This window comes from Pteronotus mesoamericanus, unplaced genomic scaffold (genome assembly GCF_021234165.1).
Source record: "Pteronotus mesoamericanus isolate MK-2021 breed Mesoamerican mustached bat unplaced genomic scaffold, CSHL_Meso_final contig_68, whole genome shotgun sequence".
Lineage (NCBI taxonomy): Eukaryota > Metazoa > Chordata > Mammalia > Chiroptera > Mormoopidae > Pteronotus > Pteronotus mesoamericanus.
The window spans coordinates 26,292,172-26,307,149 of record NW_026555234.1 but is presented as its reverse complement, the minus strand read 5'-3'; the positions used below and the strand labels follow the sequence as shown (position 1 = coordinate 26,307,149).

General features: G+C 38.0%; 1 protein-coding gene across 3 annotated transcripts in view; it reads left to right on the top strand.

Moving 5' to 3' along the window:
* Nucleotides 1-14,978, top strand: part of ATP8A1 (ATPase phospholipid transporting 8A1) — a 206,621-nt gene that overhangs the window by 166,609 nt on the left and 25,034 nt on the right. For all 3 annotated transcript variants that reach the window (XM_054582124.1, XM_054582126.1, XM_054582125.1), the window contains 6 exons: nucleotides 2,938-3,012; nucleotides 3,117-3,239; nucleotides 6,622-6,700; nucleotides 11,435-11,496; nucleotides 12,807-12,863; nucleotides 13,907-14,014. In XM_054582124.1, coding sequence (XP_054438099.1) covers nucleotides 2,938-3,012; nucleotides 3,117-3,239; nucleotides 6,622-6,700; nucleotides 11,435-11,496; nucleotides 12,807-12,863; nucleotides 13,907-14,014 — 504 coding nt within the window. The remainder of the gene's footprint in view (nucleotides 1-2,937; nucleotides 3,013-3,116; nucleotides 3,240-6,621; nucleotides 6,701-11,434; nucleotides 11,497-12,806; nucleotides 12,864-13,906; nucleotides 14,015-14,978) is intronic.

The window sequence follows — 14,978 nt, the reverse complement described above, 5'->3', positions numbered from 1 at the left end:
CAGAGGAACCGATATCTTCTTTCTGCATCTGTGGTTTTGGTTGAGTCGAAGGACGGGCTTTTATGTGTTTATAGTAATGTAGGTATTGTTTTATTTAGTGTGAGATATGTTTTTAATCTATCTTTTAACTACAAATCTCAGACTAACTTGAAATCAGCCTTTTGGGAGACTTCTTCACTGTTAGAGACCTTCTGTTTTTGAATGCCAAAATATTTGCATGAAGGGATAGAGTACTGTATTAGAAGGTTCTGCTTTTATCTAGCGATTTCTTTTTTAGACAAAGGAATTAGAATACTAACATTTTAAAATGCAGGAAGAAAATTTCTAAAAATGTCTTCACTTATCTTTCAGTAGGAAAATAAAAAGGTAAAAATGTATTTATAGCTATCCGTTTTAAAATTTCTGCATTTCTGTCGTAAAGCAGTAAGTTCATGCATTTTTAAAATAAACTATGAAAGCATATATGTTGGTTTTTTTGCAAATTATTTGGAATTTGAAACTTTTTGTAAATATTCATAGATTAAGGGAGGTTCTCAAATTCCAAGCTCATAGTAGCACATTTGAATCAGCACCTTATGTTATTTATGAAGAAGCTAGGAGACTGTTCACATTTATAAATATTCACTGACGCACAATAAATTTATTAACATAAATTTCTCATATTATCCAGTAATGATGATTGCAGATGCATTTGTAACTATAACCTTTGAGCTGACCCATACCCATTAGACTAATTTGGTATGCACATAGCTTCGGCTTTCTTCAAACGAACAAAGATTAGACTGCGTCTTTATGACTAATGAGGCTATATTGAAAGTTTGGTTTTAAAAAATCCTTATATTTCCATCATACCCTAGGAAACCCCTAAGAGTTCCTTTGTATGTAATACCACAATAGATCACAGTCACCTTCAGAGAGAACATTACCATCACCCAGAGTATCACAAATATGTATTTACATAATCCACATCTCACAAAGCCCAAAAGTGAAAACCCAATAGCAAGCCCTGAAGTCTGTCTTGTCAATTTATGTATACTTAACACTTAAAAAAAAAAATACAGTCAGCAGCACCACCCTAAAGCATAACTTTAACTTCACATGAAGATGCTAAATTCTTTTCAAGTCTGCAGGCACAAATGAATGATCTGGCTCCTTGTTTAAGACAAATGTTCAAATTTTTTCCATAAACATATGGGCAAAGCAAGCAACAATTTCAGATTTGCCCCCAATTTCTGTGCTTTTGTTGTTGTTGTTCATGTGTGTTACAGCCCTAACACAGTTTGGGCTTATTTTTCATGTGCTATTGCTACTTTGATTTTGGTGGGGTGGTTTTTTTTTTCTATCTCAGGAAGTAAACATCATTTTTATCTATGCTCAACCATTCCTTTCCACTATAAAAAGGAAAAAGATCAATGTGGGTACAGAAACTGTGCATAGGGAGGCCTGCCTGGGTACATATTGATAAATGGTGAATTTGTAGCAATTCATGCCTCTATAATGAGGTTAAATGAAACGTGAAGTGTAGCGAAGTCCCTGCAACTCCAATTCAGAAATTCACTTGACGGGCATGTCAAGCCTGCTTTCCTCTAAACAGGCTTTTTTGTTGTTTTTTATGTTTTGGTTTTGTGTTTGTGTTTATGTAATCTCATTGCTGGGCCAGGCTTTTTACTCTTCCAGATCAACATGATTTTAATTACATTTTAAATAATGTAGGGATTATTGATTTACTAATATCACTAAGTTACCATTTGTCATAAACATGTTGGATAAAATCTCTCAATATCCCCCCTTAATTTTGTATCCAACATTGAAATTTCTATTTTTAAGAGAATTGCAAAATATATAACATTATGCTCTATTAAAGATCTTTTTTTATCAAAGCATAAATTTGTTATGAAATATTTTGATATATAAATTCATATTTCATATTCTGATGGCTGTAATTATCAAGAACTATTTAAGAAGGTCATATACTTTGACCCATTAATTCTACTTCAAAGAATTCATCGTAAAAAAAAGAAACAAAAGCAAAGGGGCACAGGAAATTTTTGGAGGTGGTGTTATGTCTGTTGCCTTGATTATGGTGATGGTTTCATGTGTATACGCATATGTTTAAACTCAACAATTATATGTGTTAGATGTATGCAGTTTTTTGCATATCAATTATGTTACAATAAAGCTGCCTTTTATTTTTTTTTAAAAAAGAATTCATTCCAAAGAAATAGAAATGTGTGGGACTTCTGTATAAGAATATTCAGTTCAGAATTATATATAATAGAAAAAACTGGAAGCAGGCTCAATACCTAGAAATAGTTATAGCCACCCCGTAGAGGTTATACATCCATTAACATCATTTTAAAGGATATGTAACAAGTTAAGGAAATGTATATTACATGATGTTAAGAGGGAGAGGAGCAGGACGTGACACTATCCATATACAGCAGGCTTCTTGTAGGTGAATTTATGAATTTATATAAATGAACTATATGAATACAGTTATCACAGAAGAATATAAATGATGATGGTATTATTACAGGAAATGATTTTCTAAAATGCGTTATATTAAAAAACAATAGTCTTTAAATAATTGTCAGGACATATTTTAAAAGAGAAACAAACTTCTGAAAATGTAATGGCATAAAATATAGTCCCTGAAGTGCCTTTTAGAAAACAAGATTATATTTAAATTTTTTAACCTATGATTGTCTATTGATGCAGTTTTTTTTAATTCAACAAGTGGAACCAGTTTTGACTTAAATAACAGATCCTTTATGAAAGCATCCTTCAAATTAAAAAGTAAAGCAAAGAAATACCATTTTCAAGAGAGTCATGAAAATATTATGCTATTATGCAGTAGTTGAGTACACAACAGATTCTACACAATGCACTTACTTTAGTGTATTCTAATTTGGGGGTTTTGGGTTGTTTTCTTTCTAGATCTGGTTTGCCTTTGTCAATGGCTTTTCGGGGCAGATCCTCTTTGAGCGATGGTGTATAGGTCTTTATAATGTGGTAAGTTTGGGACATTGGGTTTTTCCTGTTCTATTGAATGCTTTGAGATAAAGATCCACCTGGCCTTCAGCTGCTTGGTACAATGACCTGTGTGTGCTCTTTAGATGTTTACAGCAATGCCTCCCTTAACTCTTGGAATATTTGAGAGGTCGTGCAGAAAAGAGAATATGTTGAAGTATCCTGAATTATACAAAACATCTCAGAACGCCCTGGACTTCAACACCAAGGTAGGGTAAGATGTCCAGTCACAGAACGGGGCAGGGTTGGGTGGCGGGGCGGGGGGCGCGGTGCGCTGCTTTGCTGCTCTAATTGCTTGGAGCATCTGGTCTTCCAGAGCCAAGGAAACAACCCCAGGGTATGGACCCTGGAAGTCAGATTTGCCTAAGGTCCAGGTACGGACTGAGGTGGTTTTTGTGCGTTTTGTTATAAAACTAAACTGTAGCCACGATTCACTGGGATTTGCCAGGCAGCAGGGGCCTGGGTCTGGCAGGCAGCCTTGAGTGTCCTTGTGGCCCTGCCGAGGCTGTCTCGGCAGCGCCGTGGGGAAGGGGTCACCGTCCACAGGGGTCAGTCATCCAAGACGGGCAGGGACTGTCTTTACATGTATAAAGTGGCAAGGGGCGATAGGGCATTCTTCCTAAATTTTCTGTTGTGTGAACTAACTCTGCCCTTATTAGATTGTTTGTATAGAGCATTAAAAATTATAGTCTCTGGGAAATAACTCACTTAGTCATAATACTCTGTGTTTCCAGGCCATAAAACTTGAAATACAAAATAAAATATCCAACATTTTATCTAAAATCATATTCTGGGTTTTATCTGGCATGACATGGCATGGACTATTGTCATCTCTTGTGATCCATTGTATTGGTTCATCCCAACAACAAAAACTGCTCATTTTCCACATAGTTTACATCCCTGAAAGTATATGTTCTAAAGTGGTATTTTCTAGTAATTCTGGTTTCGGTTTAGTATGAGAAGCAAAAACTTTTAATTTTCTAACGGCCAAAATAGATGCCATTTTGAAACTATAGTAAAAGTAACAAATATAATACATCTTCACTGAATTTTTCCCATTGACTATAATATATGTTTATTAGCATGTTAGTAATAATTATATGTAACCTAGATTCAGTGTTTTGAATTTATGACAGTTAGCATGGGATACTTTAAATATTTATTAATTTTTAAAGCTCTTGAATGACATTTCTTCTCACTACACCAAGAGAATAAAATGAAGCAGGTGTTTCAGGGCCTCTAACCTCACACCATAAATGTCAGCGTTGAGTTTATAGCCAGGATGTTATTCATCTTCAGAGACTAGGTCTTCATGAATGTGCCGTGCACGCACATCCAGGTGTGCGCGTACATACAAATTGGCAGCATTATTTTAAATCACTGAATTTGGTTAATTAAAAAAAAAAAAATGAAGGGTCCTTAGACCATTGCTTCTGAAAAGTATTTTTATTAGTCTCTTAAACAGTTACTCTTTATGATATGAAATGTCTGTGCTTTTATTTTTGAATGTTTTATTTTTGGATTTTTTAAACTCGTTTGTGATGCCCAGTTTGTATTAAATTCTACCACCTTACCATAATGTTTTTCATTACCCATGGTTGGTATTTTCAAGTGGCTGAGCCAAAGTGGCGGATGAGCTGAAAAGGTGATCTGAGAGCTAGGAGTGGTCCAGACGTGTTGGCATACTAGCAGTCGTTCTCAGTGACCTAAATTATTGTGTGGACCTCAGCCACAGGTCCCCAAACTACTGTGGCTCAGGCACCACAGTGCTCTCTAGAGAGTTAACCTCTCAATCACAGACTTGGCCATGGGGCTCTCGCTTCTCACAGGATTACTCAAAGCCAGTCCTGGAAAGGCATATCCTTTCGTGCCCTTTGCATGTTGCAGCTCGGACACGGTTTTGTGGGCAGGGACACGGCGAAGCAGGTAGATGGTTTTAATGTGGATGCAACCTTCCTTGCAAAGTTTACTATTTTTTGTTGTTGTTGACAAAGTATTTCATTATCATCAGGGCCTATATGCATTACCAAAAAATCATCAGATCAATCCAAATAGATTTTACAGGGGTGGGCAAAAGTAGGTATACAGTTGTGAGTACACTAGAGTTTTTTCTTGTTTTGTTTATTTTACTATTTGTCATCTTCCAGATGAACAACTGTAAACCTACTTTTGCCCACCCCTGTACTCCTGTATCCATTGAGTCTTTACATATCCATGAGTTGCCCACCCTTTTTTATAGGGTTTATGGATCTTCCTAATGATTTCAGAGAAAATTCTTTGATTAAATCCCGTATAAGTGTTTTAAAATTCAGGGACAAATGGCTACAAAATGCATAGTTGTACACACAGCAGTTGCTGTGGGTCCCCAGTGTGGAAGCATTGTTGCCCTGAATGATGATGATTACGTTTGTTATGGTAAAAAGGGTCGGAGGTTCTGAGGTCATGACAGGGGTTAAAGGATTAGCATGTGACAATAAGTAGCGGTCAGGAAAATGGAAAAGTAGAACTAATTTTTCTTGCACCCACCTGTGCTTTCTGTCAAATAAAAACTTGCGGTAATGACACAGTGAGGAGAAGAGACAAAGGTTAATGAGTAACACAAGTTCAAATGTGTAATGTATTGGAGCGTAAATTGGATCATACAATCCGGTGTGGCTGTGCGAACTGACAAAGGAGATTGAGATCACAGTGGAAAATTTTGGGAGGCAGGCAACTTAATTTCTGTTGTTTGAACAGCTTAAAACTATTAATACATGACAGTTTTATTTAGCATAAGTTTTGTTTGCAAGAAACACTTTTAGATGACAAACTGCAGTTGTTCAAAGGGCCATAAGAATTCTAACCAGTTTTTCTTTAAATTAATCTTTCATATTCATGTTACAAAGCAAAAGAAAGTACCAGTGATGCTTGCTTTCTGGTTCTTAAAATACAATTGATGTCAAAAGGAATAATTATTAAATGATATTATAATTGTGTAAAGTTTGATGTTGACAGGCATTAAAAATGTGGAAGCCTTTTATAAATTCAGTTATATTTTTACTTAGTACAATGCTTTACTAAGGAATTATACAATTTAAATGTAATACTGGCTAGTTCTGGTATATGTGTAGAAATACACACACACACTTATGGGGAGAGAGAAAGAATATGAATGCATTATATCCTAACCATTGAAAAGTTTACACTTTTATTGCACATGAGAAAGAGAAAGTAAGGATTTCACCTCTTACGATGTTTTCAAAATTCTCTTCTTCTGGAATCATGAAAATAGTCCCGCTTAAAAGAATTTCAGGATCTGCATTATTTTAAACTTTATTTTCTTTTTCAGTACAAATTTAAATGTTTAATACTTGGTTTTAAAAGGTAGAGAAAATTTCAGTGAAGCTGAAAAAACATTTTGAGAAACATAAAAATAAATAAATGACCCATGAAGGTCTAAGAGGCAGAAAGTGTCTGTCAGTCCTATTAATTCACAGCGGTGGCCCGACAGAGACACGTTTTGTGAATCTCGCTCCCAGATAAAAAGAAAGGTCAGAGTTCACAGAGCTAGTTGATCGCCAGTGGTTCTCATGGATTTTTGTTTTCCCTCAGGTTTTCTGGGTTCATTGTTTAAATGGCCTCTTCCACTCAGTTATTCTGTTTTGGTTTCCACTAAAAGCCCTTCAGTATGGTAAGTAGAAAGGATATGAATGCTAAGAGATGACTTTTTACTTTTTTAGAAAAATAATTCATTGTCAATATATGTTAAAGTTATAGCAGTGTTTCGTTATTATATGGTATTCCTTAACCTAAAATACATGCATCCAAAAGTTGTACACACTTTAAAGATTTTTATTATTCCTCTGGGAGCAAAGTGATTTAATATATGCAAAGCCTTTCTTCTCTACTTCTCATGTTTTCCCAACTTGCAGAGAATTAAATTTTAGGGGTTTTTTTGGTCCTGTGTTGATGTATTGTTTGAAGAAAATAGTGCTAATATTTTATTATACCTATGAGGCTTGTATCACGCTCTTTATACTGAACCTAATCAGACATGCTAGTATTTTCAAGTAGACTTGAGCCGATGTCTTGAATGAGAGTTTTAATCTGTTTTTATGTTCATCTTAGAGCGTGGGCTTTTTCTCTGCCTCTTTTGAGGAAGTGATGTTATTCTGTCAGTTTTGAAAGGGAGGATCGTGGCGAATTTCCTATATTCATAAAAATGATTAAGTAGCCACTTTAGAAAAAGATGTCTGTGATGCTTAAGCTAGAGCTGCTAGCAGACCTTGCCTTAAGATGCTGAAGAAGACAGCCTACCATTCAGCCTCTGCTCCCAAGCAGTAGTAGTTAAAAACTCCACCCACGGATTTGTCAGCTCCTTGATGGTATAGGCCATGCCTCGTTGACTGGGAGTTAATGGCTGCCACAGAGGAGAGGGCTGTCCACGCATCCTTGCCCACCTCCAGTCTGTTCTCCTGGGGCAGCCGAAGTGGTCCTTGTAATACGTGCATCAGACCAGGTGCCTCTCTCCTCAGAAACCCACACACTGCCCTGGCTGGGTGGCTCCACTGGTTGGAGCATCATCCTATACACCAAAAAGTTGCGAGTTCGAATCCTAGTCAGGGCACATGCCTAGGTTGCGGGTTCCATTCCTGGTTGGGGCGTGTACGGGAGGCAAATGATCAATGTTTCTCTCTCACATCAATGTTTCTCTCTTCTCTCTCTCAAATCAATAAACATATCCTTGGGTGAGGATTTTTTTTTTTAAACCACAGACTTCTATCACATTGAGAACAGAATCCAGAGCCCCAGCCTCGGCTGGCTCCTCCATCTGATTTTTCCCCCTTCTTCCCCCTCCCAGTTCCCCCTGGTGGCCCCCATGCACTTCCTGACTGTTCACCTTGACAGTCTGCCAGCCTGCCGCCTCACTCCCCGGGCCTGTGCTCAGAGAGGCCCGCTCAGGTCACCAACACCATCCTCATTGCTCCTGCCCCTCTGTCCCCTGGTCATCTTGTATCTTCTTTACGAGTCTTGTCTGTTGAGGTCTGATCTCTCTGCTTATTTTTTATTATCTTTCTCCTCTGTTAGAATCAAAACTCCAGAAGGTCAGGAAATTGTTCGTTGAGTTCCCTGTTCTATGTACAATGTTTAAACCAGAGCCCAGCTCCATGTAGGCACTCGGTACCTTGTCAACAAGTTAATGAGAGGCTGCAGCGTGAAGCGGGTGAGGGGGAGCTGTGAGAAGGTGGTGGTTTCGTGTCCCAGTCAGGGATTTTTATTGTGTCTTTATTAACTGTTTTGCCAGTACAGGAGTAAATATTGCTCATCTTTCAGACCATGGAAATGAGTTCGGTAAGAAATCTGATTAAGGTAGAGAATATGGACCCCATAGGCTAGGAGAACCACAATGGCATTTTTTTTTTTGAGATATAATTCACATGCCATAAAATTCACCTTTTAAAATTACACGATTCAGTGGTTTTTAGTATATTCACAGAATAATGCAAACATCACCACTGTCAAATGCCAGAACCTTTCGTCACTCCGTAAAGCAAACCCCATAGCCATTAGCAGTCACTTCCCATTTCTCCCCACCTTCCGCCAAGCCTCTGGGGACCACGACTTTTTATCTCTGTGGATTTTCCTGTTCTGGGCCTTTCATATAAATGGAATTGTGTGATATGTGACCCTGGTTTTTATCCGTGTTGCAGCATGACTCAGTACTTCATTCCTCTTTTTGTCTGAAAAATATTCCATTGTGTGCCTATATCATATTTTGTTACCCATTTAGCAGTTGATGGATATTTGGATTACTTCCACTTTTTGGAGCCATGGGATATTATTGAAAACCAGGGTACAATTCAGGATTCCTTGACCTTAGACAAGTTCTCCAGTTAAAGTTTATTTTTTCAAATAAGGTTACTTATTTGCGTACTTCAGCAGTTCTCAAAGTATGATCTCTAGACACTTGGGAATACCTAAGACCTTTGGGTGGTCCATTAGGGCCAGGAGGTCAGAATTTCATAGCTTTACATTTTTTATAATATTATTGAGACATCTTTTTCACTGCTGATACAAGAGCAGGGGTGGGTAAAACTGCTGGTACTTTAGCACAACAGAGAATCCACTGTACTAGCAGTCATTGTATTCCTCCTTGCCAGGTATCCACATTAAAAAAGCCACTAGAGAAGCTAATTTCGCTTTAAGAATACCCTTGAAGACCCTGTAAAGCTAATATTTTATTAAGTCTCTGCACTTGATACCTATCTTGTTCATATTCTGTGTGATAAAATGGGAAGTACACCTGAAGCACTTCCGCTGGGTCCCAAAACGCAGCGGTTGTGTCAAGGTCAAGTGCCTTGTGGGTTGTCTGAGTTGTGAGCTGAGGTTACAGTGTCATGCATGGGTAAGAGACCCATTCCAAGTGTAAAGCAGACCAGTTCACTTTAATGCTATCGATGGCCAAAATTCCTCACTGCAAACCTTTAAGAAACCATGTCTTCCTCTTTAAGAAACTACTTGCTGAGTTTTGATTTACTACAAAAAAAGGCCTAATTATTAGAAAAAATTAATGTACTCCTCCCCTTTATATTTCTATCTCACTGTGAAGTTAGATTTCCTTCATATATTTTTAACAAATAAGAATCTGGCTGTGTTTCTATTAAACCAGGTATTAAAGAGATTTTTAAATTATAAAACAATGACTATTTTCTTTTTTTTCATTTTGGGAAATAGTTATTTTTCATAAAATCTGTTTATATTATACCATTTATTGGGTTTGTTACTGTTATTTTCAAATATATCAGTACATATTTTTAAATTTTATGTCTTAAATTCCAATTTGGTAAATATAACTAGAAATCACATAAACAAAGCTTTTGGGGATCCCCAATAATTTTTAAGACTGTTAAAGTTCCAAAGACCCAAAAAATATGAGGATGAATGATTCACCTGAATCATCCAAATGCTAACCCTGACAAACCCAACAGGAGGTTTTTATTTTTTTCCTCAATGTGATCTTGAAATGAATTTCTGTTTTCCTCATGACAAACCAACCTTGAGTAGAAGGCTGAGTTGGACCCAGCTATGATTATTTTTGATAACTTGCTTACATTGACCAAGAAAGCCAACCAATACGCCACATAGCAGAAACATGCACCTTAGGGAGTAATGAAGATATTTTCAGTTATTTTATAGACTTTTGAGTTTGTTAATTTTGTTGTATGGAAATTTGCCGATTAATTGCAAACATTTAGAAGTTTGTCTACAACATACCCAGAAGATGGAGCACACTGGGTCCTGCATGCATAATCATGGTGTCCCCCACAGAGAAAGGCGGTCTCCTGGAGCTCTGGGCTCCTGGGAGGCAGCCCTGCCCGGCCCCTTTTACCTGGATGCTTTAGAGAGGGACGGGTCACATTTTGGAACACCTGCCAAGCGCCAGGCGCCCTGCCTGGTACTTTACATATGTAACCTCATTTTAACCAAAAAGCCTCAACAGAGTAGAGAGTTTCACCCCATCTTTTGCGTAAAGAAACAGAGTTCCACAGAGATTGAATATAAATTACCCAAGATGACACCAGAAGTAACGGAACCAAACTTGGTGTCTCCGAAGCTCTCCCAGCTCTTTTCTCTCCTTACCAGCACCCCTCGCCCTGACGCATCCCACGCTGCATTCTAACATATTTTGTTCTTACATGTCAGGCTTTGAATAAATATTATTAAATGTTTGTATAAATAAAATATTGTGTTCCACATACTGTGGATTTTTTAATTTTCAATGATACCAATGAATTATTCACTTATTTTTTTTAATCAGTAATAGCATATTTAACATGTTAGCTACCACTCCCTTCATCTGAAGCCATGTTTGTTCATTATTACTGGATTAACAAAAACACCTTAAACTGCACCACTGAATTGAGCCAGACCCAAATGCCCAGAATCATTTGGCGTGCCTCGGCTGTCTGTGAGTCAGTCTTAGAATCTCTTTGGTCCGATACCAACAACTTTATCGAGAGAGAGTGCGAAGGCTCCCCTACACCCTCAGCGATGTTGTTATCAGAGCTCTCTAGTAGAGGTTCAGAAAGCCTCTCTTGACTCAGTGCTCAGAGCATTCAGCTTTGCTTGAACCATTAGTTTGATTTTTTTCCTAATCTCATGGGCCCTGGTAATTGGTTAACAAGTCAGGTTTCCTTCTCCGTATTGACTATTGGAATTTGTGTTTAATGTGTGACCCATACGTATAGTAACTTTGTGAGACCCCTTACAGTATTTTCTTAGCCTTGTTCCCAGCTCCCTTGTGTGGCCCTTCGCTCCCGTTCTCTTGTTCACCAGTTCTAAGTTGATTTATCTTTGAAAAGATTCTGAACGGAACTCTTTTCATTTTTCTTTTCTAACAAGCCTCTCTCTTCTTTGCATGCAGGTACTGTGTTTGGAAATGGGAAAACCTCCGATTATCTGCTGTTGGGAAACTTTGTTTACACTGTGAGTGCAGGACATTTCCCTAGTTTACATGTAAACTGGAATCTTTTCATATGTGCTCATTTTATTTTCAAATTTAAATGTGTGCATTTCTGGATTTAAGGGTTGGTTGCACTTCCCTTTCAGAATGAAATGAGATGTTCTGATTAGCAAGAGATTATTCTATATTAGCTTGTTAAACTGTCATTTAGATTCACTGGCTTCTTAGGCCTTTGGGTAGTACTGTTTTCATTTTTCCTTCTTTACTTTTATTACCCCCTCATTGCCCTGTTCTCGTCTCCCTTTTTCCTCAGTTTTATTTCACTGTCCTTGTTAATGCTCTTTTGCTTTTACTCTCCTTGGGTTATTCTACAGTCTCATGATAACTGCAATGGGGAGAAGTCTCCACTTTTTGGGGACATTGCACCAACACCACACTTCCATCACTGCGAGCTACGGCACGTGCCCAGCATTCCCAAGACTACTGTGTTTGAAATCTTATCAATTATAAATAGATGATAATAAAGCACAGTGCTGAACACTGTTCTTGGTGTTTTATACTCAAATCCCGGTAAGGGGGTTTATCGATCCCAGTTTACAGATGAAGGCGCGGAGACACGGAGATGTCAAGTAACTTGCCTTGTTCCTTAACCAAAACAGCTAATAAATGATGGAACCTCGAGCCCATGTGGTCTGAATTCCAGGCCAAGTCCGTTAAAGCGTTACACTATCCTGTGGAAAACAGGGCGGGTCATTAAACCTGGTTCCCTCACTTCAGAATTAGTAGCATAGTCACCGACAATGATGGGTGGGTGTTTGCATCACAGAACAAGCGCTTACATCCTGCTCCACAGAGTTTTCAAGTAAGTGAGATTACAAAGTAAGTCAAAGTAAGTGTTTAGGTTTCTAAATATCCACTTATATTACTTTAGAATTATCTTTAAAATTCAGAAAGTAGGGGCCCTAAGTGTTAAAGATGATACAAAACAAAATTAAAGCAAGCTTTAAAACCCCAGTGACTGCAGACGTAGTCTCTGCCACCATTCCTGAAGTGAACAAGAAGCAGGCAGGCACACGCCTCGTGGGCACACTGCGAGGCGGAGGAGGAGGCAGGGCTGTGGTGCCGTGAGTGGGCAGCAGTTCTGGCTGGTCACGATCATCATGTTCAGCCACCCAGCTACTTCACTTGACTCTTGGCTTGTTAGAGGTACAAAGTTCTACAAATAATATAGTCCAATCATCTAATTCAGAGATACCTATCCTTTATAAATCTTTCAATCATTCTACAAACTATCGTTATTTACTTAAAAATAACATTTTCCCTTCTGTTTTAGTTTGTGGTGATAACTGTGTGTTTGAAAGCTGGATTGGAGACATCCTATTGGACATGGGTAAGAGTATGTCTAATCACAACCAAGAAATATCATGTTTCCTTATGTGTTATTGCCACTTTTTTTATAGTTTGTCATTCTGACTTTATGTATCCCTTAACCCTGGTTCTTTCTATGGTGGTTCATTGTGGAGGGTCAGGGATGGAGGAAAGAGAACGGGGGATTCTAATTTGGAAACACTGAGTAAAGTAAGTTCATTTACCAGAAGACTTCTTAGAGCCCAGGAAGGGGAGAAGATTTTAAACTTTCTGACAAGGAATCTTAGCAGAGCATGTCACAAGACTGGTGTTCAGCAGAAAACCCATTGCAAAATGATTCTGAAGACTAATAATATTAGCAAAAGATTTGCCCTCAGAAGGTTGTAAATATCCAGTACGGAAAAAGCAAACTCCATTTTAGATACCTTAGTGTTGAAGTGTAGTTACATCCAGGTAGGAGACCTAGCCAACAAAAAAACAAAGAAAAGAGAAAGAAAGGAAGGAAGGGAAGGGAAGGGAAGGGAAGGGAAGAGAAGGGAAGGGAGAAAAGAAAGAGAGGAAGGAAGGTAGGGAAGGAGGGAGGGGGGAGAAAAAAAAGAAAAGGGGAGAGAGAGAAAGAAAAGAGAAGAAAAGAAAAGAAAACTTAAGTTTGATGCTCAGGGGAAGGATTGGCACTATAAATTTGGATTTTACTGCCATGGACATACAAATAGTACTCACACAAGTGTCTAACACCTTTCAGGGAGAACGTGCACAGGAAAAATCAAGGAGGCTTAAAGATGGTAGGAGATTAAAAAAATAAGAGTGGAAGAGAGACCCACCAAAGGAGGTAGAGAAAGAACAGCCCCGAATGCCAGCACCACGAACATCGTAACTGTTGCGGAAAGAGATTAGCACTTAATGAAAGATCCAGTTAAAACACAGGCCCCATTATTTAGAAATGCCCATAGATAATATTTTATGGAAGCAGTAAAAAATTAATAAGGGAATTTGTGAAAGCTTTATTAGTGTCTGTGTTCTCCCTGTACCTACTATTCTTTTGACTCCAATTCCCTTCCTTCACAGTTCAGCCACATAGCGATTTGGGGCAGCATCGCACTCTGGGTGGTGTTTTTTGGAATCTACTCATCCCTGTGGCCTGCTGTTCCGATGGCCCCTGACATGTCAGGAGAGGTAATGTGCCCTAATAACTCACGATTCAACAAACCTTAAAAATTGGTTTTCATTAATGAACCTGAATTGTTCAGCTTGGATTTATAGTAAAACAGAGCACTTGACCATTTAAAAGCTATTTTTAAATTCCACAGTTGTAATAAATCTTGAGGGAATATTTTAAACTTGGACATTTTCCTTAAATCTGACTTACCCTTTCATAAACATAGCGGGGACAATAAAATATGGTTGTCAGAAGCGTGAATCATGTTACGAATATCCATATAGAAAATGCCATTTTAAAATTAGAACATAAATCCACAAGTACATTTTGGTTGAGAGATTTGGGGAAATGGTAGGCTTATGTCTTGGGGACAGTCTATCATTTCCTCTCTTATCTCTCATTCTGGAGAAAAGTCTGCTGTCATTAGACTAAATGCTCTTTTAGGGTCATCTTAATGGCATCAGTTTGCTTTCCATTTTGACAGAGTTAGGACATGAGGCATTTCAGCCTTATCGTAGTCCCTTTCCAATCCCGTCTTTCAGCTTCTTGTTGCCCTGGTAGGAATTGAGTTATTAGGTGTTCATGGGGGAATGTCACGAGATCTCCTTTCCTTCACTAGAGATTCCAGCAGTAGGAAGGTTTATGATTTCAATTGCAGGAAATTTGACATAAAATGTATAAAAGAAAATGTGGAAAACATTTCAGGATTTCCTGTGACCTCACAGTAACTTGCAAATCAAGGTAACGTGAGCTCCTTTACAGTACATTGTTTTCCCAAAGTCACAGGAAACCTTCCCAGTGGTTTCATGCATTTGTTGCCCCTAAGTGCTGCCCGGGTACCTTTCACTTTTGACAGTCTGGTTTGTAGATCATGTTCGTGAAATTTTATCTGACAGCATCCTGCTTTTTATAAATTAGCAGAATGCAGACACATTTAAAAAGAACTTTTTTCGTGGTTAAATTTATTAGAGAGACATTATA